General features: G+C 48.6%; 1 protein-coding gene across 1 annotated transcript in view; it reads left to right on the plus strand.

Moving 5' to 3' along the window:
- Nucleotides 1-25,735, plus strand: part of LOC121280224 (MICOS complex subunit mic25-like) — a 452,141-nt gene that overhangs the window by 4,996 nt on the left and 421,410 nt on the right. The window contains exons 2-3 of the mRNA XM_041191988.1: nucleotides 15,702-15,777; nucleotides 19,982-20,045. Of these exons, the coding sequence (XP_041047922.1) occupies nucleotides 15,702-15,777; nucleotides 19,982-20,045 (140 nt within the window). The remainder of the gene's footprint in view (nucleotides 1-15,701; nucleotides 15,778-19,981; nucleotides 20,046-25,735) is intronic.

A 25,735-nucleotide genomic window follows, 5' to 3' on the forward strand; every position in this document is an offset into this window, starting at 1 on the left:
GGAGAGGGGCTGGGGTTAGGTGGAGAGGGGGGTGTGGTTAGGGGAGGGGGTGGGGTCGGGGGTTGGGGGAGGGGGATGGAGTTAGAGGGAGAGGGGGTGGGGTTAGGGGTTAGGGGGAGAGATGGTGGGTTGGGGGAGATGGGGATGGGGTTAGGAGGAGAGGGGGTGGGGTTAGATGGAGAGGGGGGTGGGGCTTGGTGTTGGGGGTGGGGTTGGGGGGAGGGGGTGGGGTTAGGGGGGATGGGGTGGGGTTAGGGGGAGTGGACGTGTGGGTGGGGATGACGAGAGAGGGGGTGGGGTTGGGGGAGAGGGGGTGGGGTTAGAGGAGGGGGTTGGGGTTAGGGGGAGATGGGGGTGGTGTTGGGGGGAGAGGGGCTGGTGTTAGGTGGAGGGGGGGTGGGGTTAGGGGGAGAGATGGTGGGTTGGGGGAGATGGGGATGGGGTTAGGGGGAGAGGGTGTGGGTTTAGATGGAGAGGGGGGTGGGGCTTGGTGTTGGGGGTGGGGTTGGGGGGAGGGGCTGGGGTTAGGGGGATGGGGTGGGGTTAGGGGGAGTGGACGTGGGGGTGGGGTTAGTGGGGTTGATGAGAGAGGGGGTGGGGTTAGGGGAGAGTGGGGTGGGTTAGGGGGAGATGGAGGTGGTGTTGGGGGGAGGGGGTGGGGTTAGGGGGAGAGGGGGGTGGGTTAGATGGGGGTGGGGTTGGGGGGAGGGGGTGGGGTTAGGGGGAGAGGGGGCTGGGTTAGGAGGAGATGGGGTTGAGGGGAGAGGGGCTAGGGTTAGGTGGAGAGGGGGGTGGGGTTTGGGGTTGGAGGGTGCGATTGGGGGTAGGGGGTGAGGTAAGGGGGATGGGGTGTGGTTAGGGGGAGTGTTCGTGGGTGGTGTGGTTAGTGGGGTTGACGGGAGAGGGGGTGGGGTTAGGGGGGTTGACGGGGGAGGGTGGATGGGTGTGTGAGGGGGAGAGAGGGTGTGTTGGGGGGAGAGGGTGGGTGTGTGTGTGGGGGGAGAGAGGGTGGGTGTGTGTGTGGGGGGGGGACAGGGTGTGTGGGGGGGAGAGGGTGGGTGTGGGGGGGCTGAGGGTGGGTGGGTGTGGGGGGGAGAGGGTGTGTGTGGGGAGAGAGGGTGGGTGGGTGTGTGGGGGAGAGAGGGTGGGTGGGTGTGTGGGGGGAGAGAGGGTGGGTGGGTGTGTTGGGGGAGAGAAGGTGGGTGGGTGTGTGGGGGAGAGAAGGTGGGTGGGTGTGTGGGGGGAGAGAGGGTGGGTGGGTGTGTTGGGGGAGAGAAGGTGGGTGGGTGTGTGGGGGAGAGAAGGTGGGTGGGTGTGTGGGGGAGAGAGGGTGGGTGGGTGTGTGGCGGGGGGAGAGGGTATGTGGGGGGGAGAGAGGGTGGGTGTGTGTGTGGGGGGGGGAGAGGGTGTGTGGGGGGGGGGAGAGGGTGGGTGGGTGTGTGGGGGGAGAGAGGGTGGGTGGGTGTGTAAGGGGGGAGAGAGGGTGGGTGGGTGTGTGGGGGGAGAGAGGGTGGGTGGGTGTGTAAGGGGGGAGAGAAGGTGGGTGGGTGTGTGGGGGAGAGAGGGTGGGTGGGTGTGTGGCGGGGGAGAGGGTATGTGGGGGGGAGAGAGGGTGGGTGTGTGTGTGGGGGGGGGAGAGGGTGTGTGGGGGGGGGAGAGGGTGGGTGGGTGTGTGGGGGGAGAGAGGGTGGGTGGGTGTGTAAGGGGGGAGAGAGGGTGGGTGGGTGTGTGGGGGGAGAGAGGGTGGGTGGGTGTGTGGGGGGAGAGAGGGTGGGTGGGTGTGTAAGGGGGGAGAGAGGGTGGGTGGGTGTGTGGGGGGGAGAGGGTGTGTGGGTGTGTGGGGGGGGAGAGGGTGGGTGTGGGGGGGCTGAGGGTGTGTGGGTGTGGGGGGGAGAGGGTATGTGGGGGGGAGAGAGGGTGGGTGTGTGTGTGGGGGGGAGAGGGTGGGTGTGGGGGGGCTGAGGGTGTGTGGGTGTGGGGGGGAGAGGGTATGTGGGGGGGAGAGAGGGTGTGTGGGTGTGTGGGGGGGGAGAGGGTGGGTGTGGGGGGGCTGAGGGTGTGTGGGTGTGGGGGGGAGAGGGTATGTGGGGGGGAGAGAGGGTGGGTGGGTGTGTGGGGGGAGAGAGGGTATGTGTGGGGGGAGAGAGGGTGGGTGGGTGTGTGGGGGGAGAGAGGGTGGGTGTGGGGGGGCTGAGGGTGTGTGGGTGTGTGGGGGGGGGAGAGGGTGGGTGGGGGGGGAGAGGGTGGGTGGGTGTGTGGGGGGGGGGGTGAGGGTGTGTGGGTGTGTGGGGGGGGGATGGTGGGTGTGTGGGGGGGGGATGGTGGGTGTGTGGGTGTGTGGGGGGGGGGGGAGTGGGTGTGTGGGGGGGGAGAGAGTGTGTGAGGGGGGGAGAGGGTGTGTGGGTGTGGGGGGGGGGAGAGAGTGTGTGAGGGGGGGAGAGGGTGTGTGGGGGGGGGAGAGGGTGCGTGGGTGTGTGGGGGGGGGGAGAGGGTGTGTGGGGGGGGGAGAGGGTGTGTGGGGGGGGGGAGAGGGTGTGTGGGGGGGGGGAGAGGGTGTGTGGGGGGGGGAGAGGGTGTGTGGGGGGGGAGAGGGTGTGTGGGGGGGGGGGAGAGGGTGTGTGGGTGTGTGGGGGGGGGAGAGGGTATGTGGGTGTGTGGGGGGGGAGAGGGTGTGTGGGGGGGGGAGAGGGTGTGTGGGTGTGTGGGGGGGGAGAGGGTGTGTGGGTGTGGGGGGGCTGAGGGTGTGTGGGGGGGGGAGAGGGTGTGTGGGTGTGTGGGGGGGGGAGAGGGTGGGTGGGGGGGGGAGAGGGTGTGTGGGTGTGTGGGGGAGAGAGGGTGTGTGGGGGGGGGAGAGGGTGTGTGGGTGTGGGGGGGAGAGAGGGTGTGTGTGGGGGAGAGAGGGTGTGTGGGGGGGGGGAGAGGGTGTGTGGGTGTGTGGGGGGGGGAGAGGGTGTGTGGGTGTGTGGGGGGGGGAGAGGGTGTGTGGGTGTGGGGGGGAGAGGGTGTGTGGGTGTGGGGGGGAAGAGGGTGTGTGGGTGTGGGGGGGCTGAGGGTGTGTGGGTGTGTGAGGGGGGAGAGAGGGTGGGTGTGGGGGTGCTGAGGGTGTGTGGGTGTGTGAGGGGGGAGAGGGTGTGTGGGTGTGGGGGTGCTGAGGGTGTGTGGGTGCGGGGGGAGAGGGTGTGTGGGGGGGAGAGGATGGGTGGGGGGGGTGTGTGGGAGAGGAGAGAAGGAGTGTGGGGGGGGTGTGGGAGGGTGTGGGAAAGTGTAGAGGGAGTTTGGGAGGGGGGAGAGGGAGGGTGGGTGGGTAGGGGTGTTGGGGGAGAGGGAGGGTGGGTGGGTAGGGGTGTTGGGGAGAGGGAGGGTGGGTAGGGGGGTTGGGGGAGAGAGGGAGGGTGGATGAGGGTTTGGGGGGGAGAGGATGGGTGGGGGGATGTGGGGAGAGGGGGTGGCTGGGGGGACGTGGGGGGATGTGGGGAGAGGGAGAGGGGGTGGCTGGGGGGATGTGGGGAGAGGCGGTGGGTGGGAGTACGTAGGGGATAGGGAGAGGGGATGGGTGAGGGGTTGTGGGGAGGGGGTGGCTGGGGGGACATGGGGAGAGGGTGTGGGTGGGGCCGTGAGGAAAGGGAGAGGGGGTGGGTGAGGGGAAGTGGGGAGACAGGGTTGGGGAGAGGGTGGTAGGGGGTGAGGGCATGGGGGATGAGTGGGGGTGGGGGCGAGAAGGGGCTGCGGGCAGGGGGGACATGGGGGATGAGCGGGGATGGGGCGAGAGGGGGCTGTGGATGAAGGGATGTGGGGGACGAGTGGGGGTGCGGGGAGAGGGGTTTGGGGTGGGAGAAGGGGTTGGGAAAGTGGCAGGAGGGGTAGGGAGGGGGCAGTGGGGGAGAAGGGTTGGAGGAGAGGGGGGAAAGGGATGAGCAGTGGGGGTTGGGGGAGCGGGGTGAGAGGGGGAGGGGTGAGGAAGGGGTGTGGGTGGAGGGTAGAGAGGGTTGTGGTTGGGGGTGTGTGTTGGGGATGTGGGTTGGGAGGATGAGAGAGGGTTGTGGGTGGGGAGGGAGAGAGGAGTGTCGGTGGGGTTGGGGGGGGGTTGGTGGGTGAAGTACTGATTAGATTTACCCATTAATTTGAAGTCACCCATTATTACTGTATTACCCATGTTACACACAGCTCTAATTTCCTGAATGGTGCTGGACTTGTGCAATCAGCAGTGAATATCTCCACTGAGGCCTTATGATGGAAGGAAGGTCACTGATGAAACAGCTGAAGATGGTTGGGTCCAGGACACTCTTGCAATGATGTTCTGGAACTCAGATGATTGGCCTCCAACAACCTCAACCATCTTCCTTTGTGCTTGCTATGACCCAAACCAGCGGAGATTTTCCCCTGATTCCCATTGACTCCTGTTTTGCTAGGGCTCCTTGATGCCACACTCGGTCAAATGTTGCCCTGATGTTAAGGGCAGTCACTCTCACCTCACCTCGGGTGTTCAGCTCTTTTGTCCATGTTTGAACCAAGGCTGTAATGAGGTCAGAAGCTGTGTGGCCCTCGCGGAATCCAAACTGACCGTCAGTGAGCAGGTTATTGCTAAGCAAGTGCTGCTTGAAAGCACTGTTGATGAACTCTTCCATCACTTTTACTGATGATGGAGAGTAGAATGATGGGGCATTTATTGGCCAGGTTGGATTTGTCCTGCTTTTTGTGTACAGGACATACCTGGGCAATTTTCCACATAGCTGGGTAGATGCCAGTGTCGTAGCTGTGCTGGAACAGCTTGGCTAGGGGTGTGGCAAGTTTTGGAGCACAATTCTTCAGCACTATTACTGGAATATTGTCAGGGCCCATAGCCTTTGCACTATCCAGTGCCTTCAGTCGTTTCTTGATGTCACGTGGAGTGAATTGAATTGGCTGAAAACTGGCATCTGTGATACTGGGGACCTCTGGAGGAGGCTGAGATGGATTGTCCACTGAGCACTTCTGGCTGAATATTGTTGCAAATGCTTCAGCCTTATCTTTTGCACTGATGTGCTGGGCTCCTCCGTCATTGAGGATGGGGATATTTGTGGAGCCTCCTCCTCCAGTGAGTTGTTTAATAGTTCACCACCATTCACGAATGGATGTGGCAGGACTGCAGAACTTAGATCTGATTTGTTTGTTGTGCAATGGCTTAGCTCTGTCTATCACTTGCTGCTTATGCTGTTTGACACGTAAGTAGTCATGTGTTGTAGCTTCACCAGGTTGGCACCTCATTTTTAGATATGCCAAGTGCTGCTCCTGGCATGCCCTCCTGCACTCTTCATTGAACCAGGATTAATCCCCTGACTTAATGGTAATGGTAGAGTGGGGGATATGCCAGGCCATGAGGTTACAGATTGTGTTCGAGTACAGTTCTGCTGCTGCTGATGGCCCACAGTGCCTCATGGATGCCCAGTCTTTTGTTGCTAGCTGTTTACTAAAACTCGCTTTCATCGTCATATTTCCTTCCTCATTGACTGTCTCCATGTCCGACTTACCCCATGTGCATTCCAACTGAAGTTCCATCCCTCGTTTCGAATTCACCCAGGACACAGGTATCTCGGGGACATACAACGCTCCTCGGACTGCTGTTCTCACGCATCCTGAGATCCACACAGTGCCACGCGCCCCAATATGTACACACTAGATCTCTCTCTCCAACAGCACCGGCTCACCCTACCTCAAAGCTGTCCATGTCCCATTTCATTTTATTCTTCGTTGTATCTGACACCTTAAGAATAAACTGTTTCTCTTCCTTTCACTTGTTAAGGAACACAAGCTCCATTAACTTATTTATACCAATGCCCATCTGGGACCCTCCACTCTTTCCTGCCCCTCTGACCCCATCCCTTCTTCTAATTCCAGCCCTCACCATGTATTCACTATATCTCCTGACTTTCCACTGTTTGATGTTGAACGTTCTGTACTCAGCAGAGGACTCAGTTTCATCCCCTTATGTCCTCGCCTCAATGAAATTTGGGCTCGGCATGAAGCTGAACTCTTCTTCCGTCGCCTGCGTCTCCGTTCCCTCCCCCCTCCCCCCCATTCAGTGGACCCTTTCATTTGTCTCCAGTGTTTTCCCTCTACCTGGACCCCTCTCCTGGCCTCTTATCTGCTCTTAATCTTTTCATTGTCAGAACTGTCAGTGCGACATCAGCCGCCTTATTTTTTCTGCTCCTCTCACCCACTCTAACCTGTCTCCTTCTAAACTTGCTGCACTCCGTTCTCTCAGATACAACCCTGACTTTGTTATCAAGCCTGCCGACAAGGGTGTGCTGTTGTTGTCTGGTGTACAAACCTCTACTTTGCAGAGGATGAGCACCAACTCTCAGCCACTTCTCCCTCCCCCCAGCCCCCCGGACCATGTCCCAACCACTGAACATCTAACCATTGTTAAATAAAAACAGAATTACCTGGAAAAACTCAGCAGGTCTAGCAGCATCGGCGGAGAAGAAAGAAGTTGACGTTTCGAGTCCTCATGACCCTTCAACAGAACTGAGTAAAATTAGGAAAGGGGTAAAATATACGCTGGTTTAAGGTTGGGGGAGGGTGGGGGAGAGAAGTTGGGGGGGGTTGTGGTTGTAGGGACAAGCAAGCAGTGATAGGAGCAGATAATCAAAAGATGTCACAGACAAAAGAACAAAGAGGTGTTGAAGGTGGTGATATTATCTAAACGAATGTGCTAATTAAAAATGGATGGCAGGACACACAAGGTACAGCTCTAGTGGGGGGTGGGGTGGAATAAGACCAACAGCGCATAAAAGATATAGATTTAAAAATAATGGAAATAGGTGGGAAAAGAAAAATCTATATAAATTATTGGAAAAAACAAAAGGGAGGGGGAAGAAACGGAAAGGGGGTGGGGATGGAGGACGGAGTTCAAGATCTAAAGTTGTTGAATTCAATATTCAGTACGGAAGGCTGTAAAGCGCCTAGTTGGAAAATGAGGTGCTGTTCCTCTAGTTTGCGTGGAGCTTCACTGGAACAATGCAGCAAGCCAAGGACAGACATGAGGGCAAGAGAACAGGGTGGAGTGTTAAAATGACAAGCGACAGGGAGGTTTGGGTCATTCTTGCGGACAGACTGCAGGTGTTCTGCAAAGCAGTCGCCCAGTTTTGCAGAACTCCTGCGGTCTGTCCGCAAGAATGACCCAAACCTCCCTGTCGCTTGCCATTTTAACACTCCACCCTGCTCTCTTGCCCACCTTTCGACTAGGCACTTTTTTCTTCTCCGCCGATGCTGCCAGACCTGCTGAGTTTTTCCAGGTAATTCTGTTTTTGTTTTGGATTTCCAGCATTCGCAGTTTTTTGTTTTTATCTAACCATTGTTCCCTGGACTATCACTGACTATCTCCTTTGGAGATCTTCCATCCATAGCTTCTAACCTCACAGTCTCCTAACCTTTGCAGCCCGCCTCTACCTCCTTCCCAAAATCCACAGACAGGACTGTCCTGGTAAACCCATTGTCTCAGCCTGTTTCTGCCCCACGGAACTCATTTCTTCCTGCCTTGACTCCATTTTCTCTTCCCTTGGTCTGTCTCTTCCCACATACATTCACGACTCCTCTGATACCCTACGTCATATCAACAATATCTGGTTTCCTGGTCCTACTCACCCCTTCTTCACCATGGATGTCCAATGGCGCTACACCTCCATTCCCCACCAGGATGGTCTGAGGGTCCTCTGCTGCTTCCTTGAAAAGAGGCCTGAGCAACCCCCATCCACCATTACTCTCCTTCGTCTGGCTGAACTTGTTCTCTCATTGAACACAATTTCTCCTTTAACTTGTCTCACTTCCTCCAAAAAAAAGACTTGGCTATGGGTATCTGCATGGCCCCAGTTATGACTGTCTTTTCGTGGGTTTTTTGGAACATTCCTTGATTCCAGTCCTAATCAGGCCTTTTTTTAAATTCATTCATGGGATGTGGGCATTGCTGTCTAGGCTGTCATTTATTGCCCATCCCTAATTTCCCTTCATTCAGAGAGCATTTGAAAATTAACTACATTATTGTGGATCTGGAGTCACATGTAGGCCAAGATATGAGTGAATCAGGTGGGTTTTTACAACAATCAACAATGATTTCATGGTCATCATTAGACTTTTAATTCCAGAACTTTATTGAATTCAAATTCTACCAACTGCTGTGGTGGGTTTCAAACCCAGGTCCCCAGATTACTAGTGTAGTGACGATACCACTTCGCCATTGCATCCCCCCTTCCTAAATGACAAATATCCTTGAATATTCAGTTCTCAGTCTTGGCTACCCTGTAACCACGTCTCAGTCATGGCAGTTAAATCATACCCATTTACCTCTATCTCTGCCTTAAAATCATCTACCTTCCATTGCTTTGCTGATGTTTGAAAGTCGACTGATGGGGCAGTAATTGCCCAGGTTGGATTTGTCCTTTTCTGTGGACAGGATAAACCTGGGCAATTTTCCACATTGCTTGATGGATGCCAGGGTTGTAACTGTACTGGAACAGGATTTTGTTCTACGACTTTTGTTCCAGGATTTTGACCCAATGACAGTCAAGAAACAGTGATATCGTTCCAAGTCAGGTTCATGTGTAACTTGAAGGGAATCATACACCTGCTGGCCTTGTCCTTTTAGAGGGTGGAAGTTGCCAATTTGTAAGTTGTTGTTGAAGGAGCTTTGGCAAGTTGCTGCTGTGCATCTTGTGGATGGTACACGCGGCTGTGTCGGAGTGGAGTGGACCTGCGGGAGACAGTTGGGAGCTGAGGAGCGCTCTGTTTCACTGTTTCAGCTGCTGGGAAACTGCAGTCCGGGAAAAAGTAAAAAGCAACTGTGATGTCACAGGAAGCTAGTAAATTGATTGGCCAGTAAGTGCTCGGTCTAAGGGACAATGTGTGAGAAACCAGCTTAGGACAGGTGAGTTAAGGTATATCTATAAATAAAAATAACTAAAACTAAATTTGGAAACTTTAAAATTAAAATCAAACAATAAAGATTAAAAAAGCAATAAAAATAATGTAATTTAAACAAACATCTAAAATGCATACCTTGTAATTAAGAAGCGTATAACCTTTAGTTGTCAGTGGTACTAGCAATCAATAAACACTGTAAATTGCAGCATACATAGGAAGAAAGTAGTTAAAATAAATTAACTAAATAACATAAGTTAGAATGGCAGGATAGGTGTCATGTTGCAGCTGTGAGATGTGGGAGCTTTTGGACGCCAAGGTGATCCATGACAAACATGTCTGCAGGAAGTGTAAGCAGCTTGAGGAATTCTGGATCAGGATTATTTATCTGGAAGCCAAAATGCAGATACTGTGCAACATAAGCGAGGGGGAGAAATACCTGCATACTTTGTTCCAGAAGACAGTCACACCTCTTAGAAGAGGGCCATCTGTTTTGGTCAGCAGTGAGGGACAGGAGGATGTGACAGTCAGTGAGGCAGTTAGTGGGACCGAGCAGACAGTAGGGGAGGAGCCTCAGGCTTTGCATTTGTCAAACAGGTTTGAGGTGCTCACAATCTGTGTGGATGAAAGCAAAGTCTGTAAGGTGGATGAGCTGGCTGGTCATGGCACTGTGGTACATGAAGCTGTTCAAGTTGAGAGGTGGGGGTGGAGCTAAAAGGAATGTAGTGGTAGTAGGGGATGGTATAGTGAGAGGGATTGACACTGTTTTCTGTAATAAAGAGCAAGAGTCCAGATGGCTATGTTGCCTGCCTGGTGTCAGGGTACGGGACATCTACTCAGGGCTGGAGAGGAACTTGTAGTGGGAAGGGGAGGATCCAGTTGTCATGGTCCATGTAGGTACCAATGACATAGGTAGAACTAGGAAAGAGGCTCTGAAAAGTCAGTGTGAGGAGCTAGGTACCAAATTAAGAAGCAGAACCTCGAAGGTAATAATCTCTGGATTATTATCTGAGCCATGTGCAAATTGGCATAGGGCAAATAAGATTAGAGAGACAAATGCATGGCTCAAAGACTGGTGTGAGAGAAGTGGGTTCCAGTTTGGGGGGCACTGGAATCAGTACTGGGGTAAGTGGGGGCTGTACCGTTGGGACAGTTTACACCTGAACCATGCTGGGATGAATGTCCTTGCAAATCGCATAACTTGAGAAGTGGAGAGGGCTTTAAACTAAACAAGAAGGGTGAGGAATCAAGATTGGATAGGGGTAGCTGTTCAAGACAGGAAAGCAAAATAGTAATATTAGAAATGAGGGTCAGAGAATGGCAGGAAGGGACAGAGAGAAAAAATCCTAAGAATACATCAGTTGAGACTAGATGTTACAAAGGTAACAAAAAGACAAAACTGAAGGCTCTCTATCTGAATGCACATAGCATTCATAACAAAGTGAATGATTTGATGGACCACAGTGAAGTAAATAAATATGATCTGATAATAATTATGGAGTGTGGCTATAGGACGACAAAGACTGGGTCCTTAATATTGAAGGGTACATGATATTCAAGAAGAATAGGAAGCTTGGTAAAAGTGGAGGGGTAGCACTGTTAATCAAAGAGGGCATTGGTGCAATTGTTTGAGTTGACCTTGGTTCAGGATACCAGGATGTAGAATTGGTTTGGGTGGAGATGAGGAATAGTAGTGGAAATAAGTCATTAGTGGGAGTGGTCTACAGGCCCTCTTATAGTAGCCACAGTGTAGGACAAAGTATTCAAGAGAAAATATTGAGTGCTTGTGATAAAAGGACGGCAATAATCATGGGTGATTTTAATCTACATATAAACTGGAAAAATCAAATTGGCAGTAGCAGCCTGGATGAAGAGTTCTTAGAATGCTTTCGAGATAGTTTCCTGGAGCAGCATGTTCTGGAACCAACCAGAGAGCAGGTTATATTAGACTTTGCATTGTGTAATGTGACAGGATTCATTAATGACCTCAGAGTGAAGGCACCCCTAGGTAGCAGTGACCACAATATGATTGAATTTTACATCCAGTTTGACAGGGAGAAAAGTGGGTCTAAGACTAGTATCTTAAACTTAAATAAGGGCAACTATGTTGGGAGGACTGCTGAACTAGCTAAAGTGAACTGGGAAATTAGGCTAGAGTATAGATCAATAGAGAAGCAGTGGTAGACATTTAAGGGGATATTTCAGACTATTCAGAATAAGTACATTCATACTAATAAAGAAAAATTCTCAGGGGAGGACCCACCATCCGTGGTTAACTAAAGATGTTAAGGAAAGCATCAAACTTAAGGAAAAAGGATACAGCTCCGCAAAGATAAGTGGCAGGGCAGATGATTGGACAGAATATGAAGAATGGCAGAGAATGACTAAAAGGTAAATCAGGAGAAAGAAATTAGAGTATGAGAGGAAGCTAGCTGGAAATGTAAAAATGGATAGCAAGAGTTTCTACAGGTATTTTAAAAGGAAAAGAGTAAGTAAGGTGAGTGTTGGTCCTCTAGAAAGTCTCAGTGGGGAGTTAACAGTGGATAATAAAGAAATGGTGGAAGAAATGAACAAATATTTTGCTTCTGTGTTCATTAGGAAGGATACAAAAAACATTCCAGTAATAGCTGCAAATCGGGGTGAATGTGAGAAAGGAACTTGGTGGAATTGAAATCACTAGGGAAATGGTACTGGGCAAATTGATGGAGCTGCGGCTGGCAAGTCTCCTGGTCCCGACGGACTCCATCCTAAGGTCTTAAAAGTGGTGGTTATGAGGTAGTCGATGCACTGGTGTTAATTTTCCAAAATTCGCGAGATTCTGGAAAGGCTCCATCAGATTGGAAACTAGCAAATATAACCCCTCTATTCAAGAAGGTAGGGAGGCAGAAAACAGGAAACTATAAGCCTGTCATGGGGAAGTTATCAGAATCAATCATTAAGGAGATTATAACTTGGCATTTAGAAGAGCACAGGGCAATAGTGAAGAGTCAGCATGGTTTTGTGAAAGGAAAATCATTTTTAACCAATTTTTTGGAGTTTTTTGAAGGAGTAACATGTGCAGTGGATAAAGGGGAGCCTGTAGATGTATTGTACATGGATTTCTAGAAGGCATTTGATAAGGTGCCACATCAAAGGTTATTATGAAAAATAAAAACACGTGTAGGGTGTAACATATTAGCATGGATAGAAGATTGGCTGGTTGGCAGAAAGCAGAGATTATGCATAAATGGGTCTTTTTCTGATTGGCAGGATGTGATGAGTGGAGTCCCACAGGGGTCTGTACTGGGGCCTCAACTTTTAATGATTTACATCAATGACTTAAATGAGGGGAGTGAAGACATGGTAGCTAAATTTGCAGATGACACAAAGATAGGTAGGAAAGTATGTTGTGTAGAGGACATGAGGAGGTTGCAGACAGATATAGATAGGTTGAGTGAGTAGGCAAAGATCTGGCAGATGGAGTTTAATGTGGGAAAATGTGAAGTTGTTCACTTTGGCAGGAAGAACAAAAGCAGAGTATTACTTAAATGGAGAACAGCTGCATAATCCTGAGGTGCAGAGGGATCTAGGCGTTCTAGTACATGAGTCACAAAAAGTTACAATGCAGGTACAGTAAGTAATTAAGAAGGCTAATGGAATGCTATCCTTTATTATGAGAGGAATTGAACATAAAAGCAAGGATGTTATGCTTCAGTTATACAGGGCATTGGTAAGACTGCACCTCGAATACTGTGTGCAGTTTTAATCTCCTTATCTAAGGAAGGGTGTAAATGCATTGGAGGCGGTTCAAAGGAGGTTTACTAGATTGATACCTGGAATGAGTGGGTTGTCTTATGAGGAAAGGTTGGACAGACTGGGCTTGTTTCCACTGGAGTTTAGAAGAGTGAGGGGTGATTTGATTGAAGTATACAAGATCCTGAATGACCTTGACAAGGTGGATGTTGAAAGGATGTTTCCTGTTGTGGGTGAGTCCAGAACTAGGGGGCACTGTTTTAAAATTAGGGGATGCCCTTTTAAGACAGAGATGAGAATTTTTTTCTCTCAGGTTTGTGCCATTTTTGAATTCTCTGCCTCAGAAGGTGGTGGAGGCAGGGTGAATGAATATTTTTAAGGCAGATGTAGGTAGGTTCTTGTCAGGCAAGGGAATCAAAGGTTATCGGGAGTAGATGGGAATATGGAAATCGAAACACAAGAAGATCAGCCATGATCTTATTGAATGGCGGAACAGGCTCGAGGGACCGAATGGTCTACTCCTGTTCCTGTTTCTTATGTTCTTATGTGCCGATGGTGGAGGGAGTGAATGTTGCAAGTGACAGAATGGGGTGCTGATTTAAATATTACATCTGCTGATAAGAATACCCTGGTAGAATGCTGCTGGCTCCACTTATTTGGAAAAATCTCAGTACCTAAGGGAGCATAAGTTGTGAATATAAAATGTAACCCACATTCCCTTTTTTGGTCCCAAACAGATCATCAATTTCAGATTTTATATGGTAATTTCACTGGAGTCCTATTAATCATGTTTCTGCTGCTCATTCCGATCCAGTGGTACTCAGTTACGACATGTCAGTTGTGGGCAGCTGTGTTACCTGCACAATTTCCCCTGCCTCGAGCAAATCACTCAGTGTTCAGTATCTCAGCTCATAGTTAGACAGGACTACACTATGATACTAGTTGCCATCTGCAGAAAAGGAGGCAGGGGAACGTGTTGCAGAAGAGAACACTCAGGAGATGTTCTCCAATAAAATGGAATTAACTTCGTGGGCTGGCAGAGCAGAGTCATGTACCCAATGTGATGGCATTTTTGAATAACGAATGAGATATTCAATAATAGGATCCATCAGAGATGTAGACTGTTTTATTACTTTCACAATCACTGATCTGATCATCCTATGTGAGGTTAATGTTATTTAAAACTCATTGTTTTTGACAGTTGACAGGGAAAATTTGCACTACACTGCTCGCAGTGAAAATTAAATTAAATTGATTTGTGCAGAAATGTCTTTTAAAAACTCAAGGTGAAATCTTTGAAACTTAGAGACATATAAGTGAATGTCAATGCCTGTAGGTTGTGTATTGTCATCGCTTTTCATTTTTCTTTCTCCTCTTCCAGTTTTCTCCTTGGCCCATTCTCTCTCTCTCATGAACATGCTGACTTTGTCAAGCTCTATTCCTGTGATGATTGCTGTCAGGTTCACTTGGGCATCATTCATGAACTGGGACACTGCTCATATCTCCAGTCAACTCAATCGTAGCTCTGGAGAAAGGAGAACACTCCCTTTTAGAACTAGAAGGGAGAACATATTGTCTTTTTTTAAGCCTGGAGTAAATTCTAGCACCTGCATTCTGCTGATTCTTCCACATCCTCCAAATCCGCACTCCCCCCCAGATGAAAAGATGAAAGGAAAGAAAGAGCTTGCATTTAAATGGTGCCTTTCACAACCTCAAGACACTTTATAAACAATGAAGTCCTTTTTGAAGTGCAGCCACAATTGTAGAAAACATGGCAGCTAATTTGCACACAGCAAGCTCCCACAAACAGCAAGATGATAAATGACCAGATAATCTATTTTAGTAATGTTAGTTAAGAGATAAATACTGGCCAGGACACTGGGGTGCATACCACTGCCAATATTTGCACGTGCTGTAACTTAGACCAGGGTCTGAATCCAGGACCTGCCACATACCACCTCTGAGTTTTTTCCACTGTGTTCTGAACCAGCATTTGCACTTGTGGTTCAGGCTGACACTTTAGTGAGATTCCAGAGGGCTGCTGGTGCCTGTGCTATTGCTGCTCCCCCTACTCAACCAACACATTAGCACCCTTTGTCCCCCCATCCCAACCATGCTCTGCTAATTGATTTATTGATCATTCACGTCATTGTGCCATTGCTATTTATGTGATTTTCTGGTGTGCAAAATAGCTGGCAAGTTTGTTGCAAAGGTTTCAGAGTAATTCATTGGATAAAATATGCTTTGACATACAGAAAAAACCTTGCATTTATATAACACCTGTCATGACCTGAGGACATCTTGAAGCTCTTGGATGCAACTTTTTGAGGTGTAGTTGCTGTTACAATGTCGGAAATGCTGCAGCCAATTTTTGCACAGCAAGGTCCCAGTAACAGCAGTGGGATAATGACCAAATCATTTGTTTCAGTGATTTTGAGTGCTCTGAGTTACTGAAGGAGTGCTGCATTGTCAGATTTGTTATCTTACAGGTGAAACATTAAACAGAGCCCTGGCCCAATTGCTTGGACGGTTCTGCTCAAAGGCATCATTTGAAATCAGCCGCGAGTTCTTCCTGCCTGATATTCGACCTTCAACTAACATCATCAAAACAGATTACCTGGCCATTCAACTTGCGGCTGTTTGAGAGATGTTGCTTTGTGCATGTTGGCTGGTGTGTACAGAACAACAGTAACTGCACTCGAGAGCAATTCACGGTAATTGAATTGCTTCGGGAGATTTCTAAGAGGCATGCTAGGAAGCAATATAAGTACAAGTCTGCCTCTTTTCCTTTCTGTAGCCAATAACCATTGAAGCCATTTTTAATGCCCTTACTGGGATCCTGGATGAGGTTAGTTAATTTAGCACAAACCAGTGATCGAACATAGGATATTAAAGGTCTGTTAAAACATCTGCATCTGAGCCACTGGGGAGTGGAACTGATTTTAATTTTGCAAAGTTTTTAATTTTAGACTTTGTCAAGATGCCTTCTTTCTTTGTCCCAATTAAAGTAGCTAAGTTCACAGCGAAGGGCTCATGCAAAGAATGTCACAGCCTTTACTAAATGTGTTTCTTTACAGCTGTCTGAAAGCCTTGTCTCACGAATGAAGGATCTTCCTCAACCGTTGTCAAAGCCATCAAACTCCAACACTGCAGGTATGTGAAGGGTTAGCATTAGGACTTCAGTAAAAGCTGATGTATTGATGTGAAACATTCACCTTCTTTCTAAGAGTTAATAATGGGCTTGCTGCCATTGCTTCAACGGAAAATTCAAGATCCTACTGCATGGATCGTAAAGAAAATGTTCTACTGGCTCTAGGCCAATATTTTTCACTCAACCAAAACCTTAGCACCCTTTCTCCTCCCCCATCCCAACCATTGATTTATTGATCATTCACGCCGTTGTGCCATTGCTATTTATGTGATTTTCTGGTGTGAAAAATCGCTGGCATCTTTGTCTCAAAGGTTTCAGAAAACTCATTGGATAAAATATGCTTTGACATTTAGAAAAAACCTTGCATTTATATAACATCTGTCATGACCTCAGGACATCTCGAAGCTCTTGGATGCAACTTTTTTGAGGTGTAGTTACTGTTGCAGTGTAGGAAATGCTGCAGCCAATTTTTACACAGCAAGGTCCCAGTAACAGTAGTGGGATAATGACCAAATCATTTGTTTCAGTGATTTTGTTGAAGGAAAAGTATTGACCAGGCCAACAGAGAGAACACCCCTGCTCTTTTAATATTCTGACCTGAGAAGGCAGATGGGGCCTCAGGTAATTTGAAAGAAGGGACCTCTGATAATGCTATACTCCCTCGGTCCTGTACTGAAGTGTCAGCCTAGGATTTGTGATCAAGTGTCTGGAATGGAACTTGAACCCACAACCTTCTGACGCAGAGATGAGAGAGCCTAGCTGACACGTTAGGAAAAGGGACTATATGAATGTTAAGTCCTTGTCACACAAGGTGATGATTGCTACAATATTACAAGTATTGAGGTTGGCAGTTGTGGGTCAGAAGATAGAGAAATCACAGGACAAAGCCGATAGGAAGCATCAACGTGGATTTCTAGCTGCACATTATTATTTCTCTGAATAGAACGCTCTGGGTAAAGAAAAGCCTTCTATTAGGAAATGAAACATTTCTCAGTACGCTCCAAAATTAAATTTACAATCTCTATTCAATCTCTAATTTAGATCCAACATTATGAGTAAACCCATCAGAACGCACACTGAATGCATTCTGTACAGTTTCAGCAATATAGGGACACAAGGAAACATTTTTCCACACATAGAGTTGTGATGTGGATACGTTATCTAAAAGAGCCAATGGAAGCAGATTCAGTAGTAACATTCAGCAGAGAATTGGATAAATACATGAAGGGGGGAAACATTTACAGGGCTATGAGGACAGAGCAGGGCTATGGGATTAGTTGGATAGTTCTACCGAAGAGCTGGCAAAAGCGTGACAGGTTGAATGGTCTCTGTCTGCGCTGTATCATTTTTTGACTCTGTCCTGCTATCACCTGGAGTATTAGGAAGTGGGTGTGACAAAACATGGAGAGTTCTGTAATTTATCTCATATATAGTTTGAAAACAGTTTCATTTAAATTAGAAGCTATACAGTTTTAAAATGGAGGCCTACAGGCAAATTGTCAATGGCACCTGGTCAGATTAATTAATCAGGAGACCAGGGCATTGTTCTAGGCCTTAATTAAACTGTATTTGACCAAGCACTATCTGGAACTTGGAAACCAGACAACACAACCCCTCTTGCTGATCATCTTTTGATGCAATAATTTGCACCATTGTGCCTGTTCAATCAGGAATGATTAACAGGCCTGAATTCAGCGCAGTTTGGACTGATTCAATACTAGGGAATTCTGAATAGACTTTAGTTTTGGCAGCAAACCTGAACTTTGTGGAATAAACTGGGATTTGCAAAGGTCACATACAATTTCTCGTTTGGCAGATCTGCCAGGAGGCAAACCTCATGCTTTTGTTGAAAAACCTGATTGGTATTGAATGTTTGAAGAAATATGTTCTAAAAATTGTACCTTAATCCCTTATGGGCTGATCCCAATTTTATTGTCTTTTGGTACTGTGCTTATCCAGTAAATTGTTGAAACATTTTGGAAGACTGAAGCCATCGATTTTAGCTCCTGTCACAAACTACGTACCCGATGCCACTGATTACATCTCCCACCCCTTCCCTGCCACCGTCTAACTTTGAACCAGACTGTTCACCACCTTGTAATCCCCGAGGTGAGTATCACGTGCGGTATTTAAGCCAGGTGACGGAGGTTTCATCTGCTGGCTGGAGAGCTGATGGGAGCCCCAATTCTCCTCCTTTGGGGAAGGCCCGCCATAGTATGTGCCAATCAGGCACTTAAGTGGCCAGCAGTGGGCCCTCCCAGGGATCAAGGACCCCATGGACGGAGGTCCCACGCGCCCCTCTCGAGAGCTGCAGGCCAATCAGAAACCGACAGCTGTCCATTGTGGGCAGTGCCGGGGGAGCAGTAGCAGCTGCTAATAATGCGACCCCAGAACAGCAGGATCAGCAAGGGACCCAGGTTAAAGGTGAGTGAGGGCAGGTGGGATCACAGGGTGGGGAGGGGAGTGGTCAGCAGCAAAGCCAGGGGCATGATTTTCAGTGGTATCCTCCTTTTCAGATGCCAGTCCTTTAATCAGGTACAGAGTGCTTGGCAACGATGGATTCTGTCCTGGGAACCCGCACTTTTCGGGCTCCCCGGATGTTGATTCCCCGGCTTGCCGCCGTCCCAACAAAGTCTGGGGTGGGAAGTGGGAAAGCACATGAACAGCCTTCTTGCCCTTTTGTTTGCGCTTAGTTGGTGGTGGGGTGAGAATAGCATTCATGAGCCTTCCTGCCCCAGACTTTATTGGACTGAGGCCCCACAGGCACCCTCCTGCATGACTGAATGCTCCTTCTCTCCAAACTCACCTCATGCAGGGCATTAAATTTTGCACCATGCCCACTGAATTACAAAGACTGTTTACTTCCATTTTGTAATATCACCCATCTCTGCACCTGCTTCAGCCCATTTGCTACTGCCCTCATGCAGACATAACTACCCCACTGTTTCCTGGCTGCACAACCATCCCCTATAAGCTACTTCTTGTCCATCACCTACTACGTCCCACCCCCACCCCATGTTTGCTGACCTACATTGGCTCCTGATTTCCCAACAACTCAAATTTAAAATTCTCATCCCCATGTTAAAATCCCTTCAGGGTCTCAGCCTTCCTTATCTCCTTTATTCTTCCATGGGATGAGGATGTCGCTGACAAGGCCAGCATTTGTTGTTCATCCCTAATTGCACTTGCTAGGCCATTTCAGAGGGCAGTTAAGAGTCAACCCCATTGCTATGAGTCTAGAATCACATGTAGGCCAGACCAGGTAAGGGTAATATTTGTCATGGTCTTCATTACTGAGACTAGCTTTATAGTCCAGATTTACTAATTGAATTTAACTTTCACCAGCTTCTGTAGAGAGATTTGAACCCATATCCCCAGAGCATCAACTTGAGCCACTCAATTACTAGCCCAGTACCATTACAACCATGCAACTGTCTCTCTTTCTTACCTCTGTAATCTCTTCCAGCCGTACAACCTTCCAGAAAATCTGTGGTGTAGCTGTGTCCTTGAGTAACACACAATCCAAATACCCCCTTGTATCTCAGCTATCTTTTCTATGAGCTCTGGAATTCACTTCCTGAATGTTTCCAACTTGCTCTCCTTTTATGACTCCTTAAAACTCACTTTTCATCAAACTTTTAATCACCTCCTCCTGACAACTATTGTCAGTTTACTCTTCTATGTGGGATGCTTTTCTGCCTTAAAGGTGCTACATAAATACATGCTTATGTGGAAGTCAGACATAGAAGGATCCGATCGTGTTGTCTGTAAAGTGGTTAGCTTGAAGTTGCTGGGAGAAGCCCTCCTATTCCTCCTGGCCCACAAGCTGTGCTGTAAATGCACCTATCTCCTGGATCTGGCTCATATCACCTCTTTTTATGTGCCAGGATTCCTGAGCCCCAGGAAACCTGGAATCTGTGGGTTAAAAATTGGATTCCTTCACCCCTTTTCTAAATCACACTAGCAGAAAGGAAAGGAAAAGTAAGATTATGACTAAAAGAACAGTTTAACAGTTTAAAAAAAAAGAAAAGTACAGTTGTATAGTACCTATGTTGTTTGTTTTTCCTCCTGAAATTATGAAACTGTCCCAGTACAGCAGCATTGTGACAGGTTCCTGGTTTGTGAGTTTCGTAGGATCAACTTGATTATAGTTTGCAAACTAGACAAGTTATTACTGAGATCGTTTACTGTTTTCCACTTTCATAGGACCTGATCCACGTGATAGTGCGACACTGAAGCAATCTGGGATCGAAGAGGAGTTGTTTAGGAGGTAAGACAGACTTTCTGAAATCATCTCTTTTTTTTCTGAAACACTCCCCTGATGCTTAAATTTGACCAATAGAACTTTATGATGACAGACAATTGCTCTCCTGCTGTGTTTCTTGTGGATACTAAGGCAGCTTTTCTAATAACATCCTTGAATAGTGAAAAATAATAAATCAGACAGAAATGTTATTCTGTAATGAGAAACACAATGCGCTAATTTATTTATTTATTTATGTATTTATTTACTTATTCACGGGATGTGGCTAGGCCAGCATTAATCAATTAATCACCCATCCCTAATTGCCCTCGAGGTGCAACTGAATGATTTACAGTTAAGGGACAACCACGTTACTATGGCTAGGGAGTCCCAATTAGGCCAGACCGGGGAAACCAGATTTCCTTCTTTAAAGAGCATTAGTGAACCAGATGGGTTTTTACAACAGTTCAGTAGTTTCACAATCAGAGTTACTGATACTAGCTTTTTTTTTAAAATTCCAGATTTATTTAATGACTGAATTTAATTTCATTTAATCAGCAGGTGACAGGTGTGGTGCAATTTGCACAAGATCATTATAGCCCAGGCCTCTGGATTAGTAGTCCAGTAAAATAGCCACTATGCTACTGTATCCTGTAGTGAAGTTAGAATATTTAGTAGCCTAGTTGATTTGCCAGATGTTCCGTAGGTTTTCATTCAGGAGTTGGTACATAAATTGTTGCTGCCTTGTGCTGAATCCTGTACAACTTGCATTTATCTGGCTTCTTCCACATTATTTTAAGAATTGTCCCAATATGATTCACTGGGTGTAAGAAAAGAAATGGACACCAGCTAGATAATAGATTAGAAGGGGTAATGAAAGCACAAGTAGAAATGCAACCACTTTGTTCAGCCAGCACATCACTGAGGGGGAAAGAATTTAATTGGTCAGGGTGCTATTGAGAGCAAAGTTAGTCGCAGCCATGCAGCTGGAAAAAGCAGCACCAAGGGCTAGTCGATGAGTAAGGTTGTGTTAAATTTGCAATGTCCCTTTGAGGAGCCGAGGGCTGTGGTAAAATAGTGCACTGATGCAGTGGGCAGCGCTCACCTGGGGCTAAGCTTGAGGTTCGGACAGAGCGTGTGAAGTTTTACTCCGGATGTCAGTGCATTACACCTGCTCCAGTAGCTCTCATTGTTGATATGTCATGCTTGAAATGGAAACGGACACATTTCCCCATGTTAATATCCTCTAATCTTGAAAATTATAATACGAGGACAAAATCTATCATTGTTAGGAATTCACAACTAATACTAATGGTGAAGAGTGCAATTTGGCTATTTGCAAAATGGTGGTCACATCAGGGCTATTAACATTTTCTCTCTATTTTATACTGTTGGCATGTGAACATGTTTGAAGGATTATACGGCTACTATCTTGTGATCCACTTCTGCCAATTCGCAGAGATTTCAGGCTTACACAGAACCTGTTGGGTCAAAGTTTATTGCACAAGTGGAGCTATTGTAAGCTATGACTGCTGGTCTGTATTCAGTTGACTGGAGATGCTACAATTAACCTTGGCACTTCTGGATCGGGGAGGGGGTGGTCAGAAATGTCAGCAAAGGTTCCCACTTCTTTTTACTATCATAGTGACCCCCGTTTGGAAAATGCCTGTGGATGGCATAGCTGTTGTATGAGCACAGGAGTGGGCTTGCCTGGGCTGTTTCTTGGGGTCAGATAGCCTGCCAACACTTGCTCTCAATATGAAGAATGGGTACCTGGCAAAAGAATACCAAGAAAAACTCAGCAGGTCTGGCAGCATCGGCGGAGAAGAAAAGAGTTGACGTTTCGAGTCCTCATGACCCTTCGACAGAACTTGCGTTCGAGTCCAAGAAAGAGTTGAAATATAAGCTGGTTTAAGGTGTGTGTGTGGGGGGCGGAGAGATAGAGAGACAAAGAGGTGGAGGGGGGGGTGTGGTTGTAGGGACAAACAAGCAGTGATAGAAGCAGATCATCAAAAGATGTCAACGACAATAGTACAATAGAACGCATAGGTGTTAAAATTAAAGTTGGTGATATTATCTAAACGAATGTGCTAATTAAGAATGGATGGTAGGGCACTCAAGGTATAGCTCTAGTGGGTTTTTTTTTATATAACGGAAATAGGTGGGAAAAGGAAAATCTTTATAACTTATTGGAAAAAAAAGGGAAGGGGGAAACAGAAAGGGGGTGGGGATGGGGGAGGGAGCTTACGACCTAAAGTTGTTGAATTCAATATTCAGTCCGGAAGGCTGTAAAGTCCCTAGTCGGAAGATGAGGTGTTGTTCCTCCAGTTTGCGTTGGGCTTCACTGGAACAATGCAGCAAGCCAAGGACAGACATGTGGGCAAGAGAGCAGGGTGGAGTGTTGAAATGGCAAGCGACCGGGAGGTTTGGATCATTCTTGCGGACAGACCGCAGGTGTTCTGCAAAGCGGTCGCCCAGTTTACGTTTGGTCTCTCCAATGTAGAGGAGACCACATTGGGAGCAACGAATGCAGTAGACTAAGTTGGGGGAAATGCAAGTGAAATGCTGCTTCACTTGAAAGGAGTGTTTGGGTCCTTGGACGGTGAGGAGAGAGGAAGTGAAGGGGCAGGTGTTGCATCTTTTGCGTGGGCATGGGGTGGTGCCATAGGAGGGGGTTGAGGAGTAGGGGGTGATGGAGGAGTGGACCAGGGTGTCCCGGAGGGAGCGATCCCTACGGAATGCCGATAAGGGGGGTGAAGGGAAGATGTGTTTGGTGGTGGCATCATGCTGGAGTTGGCGGAAATGGCGGAGGATGATCCTTTGAATGCGGAGGCTGGTGGGGTGATAAGTGAGGACAAGGGGGACCCTATCATGTTTCTGGGAGGGAGGAGAAGGCGTGAGGGCGGATGCGCGGGAGATGGGCCGGACACGGTTGAGGGCCCTGTCAACGACCGTGGGTGGAAAACCTCGGTTAAGGAAGAAGGAGGACATGTCAGAGGAACTGTTTTTGAATGTAGCATCATCGGAACAGATGCGACGGAGGCGAAGGAACTGAGAAAATGGGATGGAGTCCTTACAGGAAGCGGGGTGTGAGGAGCTGTAGTCGAGATAGCTGTGGGAGTCGGTGGGTTTGTAATGGATGTTGGTGGACAGTCTATCACCAGAGATTGAGACAGAGAGGTCAAGGAAGGGAAGGGAAGTGTCAGAGATGGACCACGTGAAAATGATGGAGGGGTGGAGATTGGAAGCAAAATTAATAAATTTTTCCAAGTCCTGACGAGAGCATGAAGTGGCACCGAAGTAATCATCGATGTACCGGAGAAAGAGTTGTGGAAGGGGGCCGGAGTAGGACTGCAACAAGGAATGTTCCACATACCCCACAAAGAGACAGGCATAGCTGGGGCCCATGCGGGTACCCATAGCCACACCTTTTATTTGGAGGAAGTGAGAGGAGTTGAAGGAGAAATTGTTCAGTGTGAGAACAAGTTCAGCCAGACGGAGGAGAGTAGTGGTGGATGGGGATTGTTCGGGCCTCTGTTCGAGGAAGAAGCTAAGGGCCCTCAGACCATCCTGGTGGGGGATGGAGGTGTAGAGGGATTGGACGTCCATGGTGAAGAGGAAGCGGTAGGGGCCAGGGAACTGGAAATTGTTGATGTGACGTAAGGTGTCAGAGGAATCACGGATGTAGGTGGGAAGGGACTGGACAAGGGGAGAGAGAAGGGAGTCAAGATAACGAGAAATGAGTTCTGTGGGGCAGGAACAAGCTGAGACGATCGGTCTACCGGGGCAGTTCTGTTTGTGGATTTTGGGTAGGAGATAGAAGCGAGCCGTCCGAGGTTGGGAGACTATCAGGTTGGAAGCTGTGGGAGGGAGATCCCCAGAGGAGATGAGGTCAGTGACAGTCCTGGAAACAATGGTTTGATGTTCAGTGGTGGGGTCATGGTCCAGGGAGAGGTAGGAGGAAGTGTCTGCGAGTTGACGTTCAGCCTCCGCGAGGTAGAGGTCAGTGCGCCAGACAACAACAGCACCACCCTTGTCAGCGGGTTTGATGACAATGTCAGGGTTGGACCTGAGAGAATGGAGTGCAGTAAGTTCAGAGAGAGACAGGTTAGAATGGGTGAGAGGAGCAGAGAAATTGAGACGACTAATGTCGCGCCGACAGTTCTCAATGAAAAGATCAAGAGAAGGTAAGAATCCAGAGGGAGGGGTCCAGGTGGAGGGAGAATATTGGAGATGGGTAAAAGGATCCGTTGAACTGGGAGAGGACTCCTGCCCAAAGAAGTGAGCCCGGAGACGAAGACGGCGCAAGAAGAGTTCAGCATCATGCCGAGCCCGAAATTCATTGAGGTGAGGGCGTAAGGGTATGAAACTAAGTCCTTTGCTGAGCACTGAACGTTCAGCATCGGAGAGGGGAAGGTCAGGGGGTATAGTGAATACACGGCTGGGGTTGGGATTGGAAGAAAGGGTGGGGACGGAGGAACAGGCAGGGGTGGAGGGTCCTAGATGGGTGTTGGTGTCAATGAGTTGTTGCAGCTTGCGTTCCTTAGCACTTGAGAGAAAGAGAAAAAATCGACAAGATTTCCATATCTCTCTGTTGTCTTGCTCACCTTCCTTGCTTTCCATTTCCCTCCTAGTGTTTGACAAGGTGTTTACTAAAACCCGCTTTCACAGCCATATCTCCTTTCTCAGTGACTGTCTCCGTCTCCGACTTACCCCACGTGGATTTCAACTGAAATTCCACTCCTCATGTTTCGAACCCACCCAGGATTACAGGTATCTCCGGGACATACAACGTTTCTCGGACTGCTGTTCCCGTCACATTCTGAAACCAACACTCAGTGCCATGCGCCGCCATATGAACACACTCGACCTCTCCCTCCAGCAGCACCGCCGTACCCTTTTTCAAAGCTGCGCGTGCCCCCAGTTTCATTTTATCCTTCGGCTCATCCGACGCCTCAACAAGAAACTTTTTCTCTTTCTCTCAAGTGCTAAGGAACGCAAGCTGCAACAACTCATTGACACCAACACCCATCTAGGACCCTCCACCCCTGCCTGTTCCTCCGTCCCCACCCTTTCTTCCAATCCCAACCCCAGCCGTGTATTCACTATACCCCCTGACCTTCCCCTCTCCGATGCTGAACGTTCAGTGCTCAGCAAAGGACTTAGTTTCATACCCTTACGCCCTCACCTCAATGAATTTCGGGCTCGGCATGATGCTGAACTCTACTTGCGCCGTCTTCGTCTCCGGGCTCACTTCTTTGGGCAGGAGTCCTCTCCCAGTTCAACGGATCCTTTTACCCATCTCCAATATTCTCCCTCCACCTGGACCCCTCCCTCTGGATTCTTACCTTCTCTTGATCTTTTCATTGAGAACTGTCGGCGCGACATTAGTCGTCTCAATTTCTCTGCTCCTCTCACCCATTCTAACCTGTCTCTCTCTGAACTTACTGCACTCCATTCTCTCAGGTCCAACCCTGACATTGTCATCAAACCCGCTGACAAGGGTGGTGCTGTTGTTGTCTGGCGCACTGACCTCTACCTCGCGGAGGCTGAGCGTCAACTCGCAGACACTTCCTCCTACCTCTCCCTGGACCATGACCCCACCACTGAACATCAAACCATTGTTTCCAGGACTGTCACTGACCTCATCTCCTCTGGGGATCTCCCTCCCACAGCTTCCAACCTGATAGTCTCCCAACCTCGGACGGCCCGCTTCT

The sequence above is a fragment of the Carcharodon carcharias genome, chromosome 7, assembly GCF_017639515.1.
Source record: "Carcharodon carcharias isolate sCarCar2 chromosome 7, sCarCar2.pri, whole genome shotgun sequence".
In the NCBI taxonomy this organism is placed as follows: domain Eukaryota; kingdom Metazoa; phylum Chordata; class Chondrichthyes; order Lamniformes; family Lamnidae; genus Carcharodon; species Carcharodon carcharias.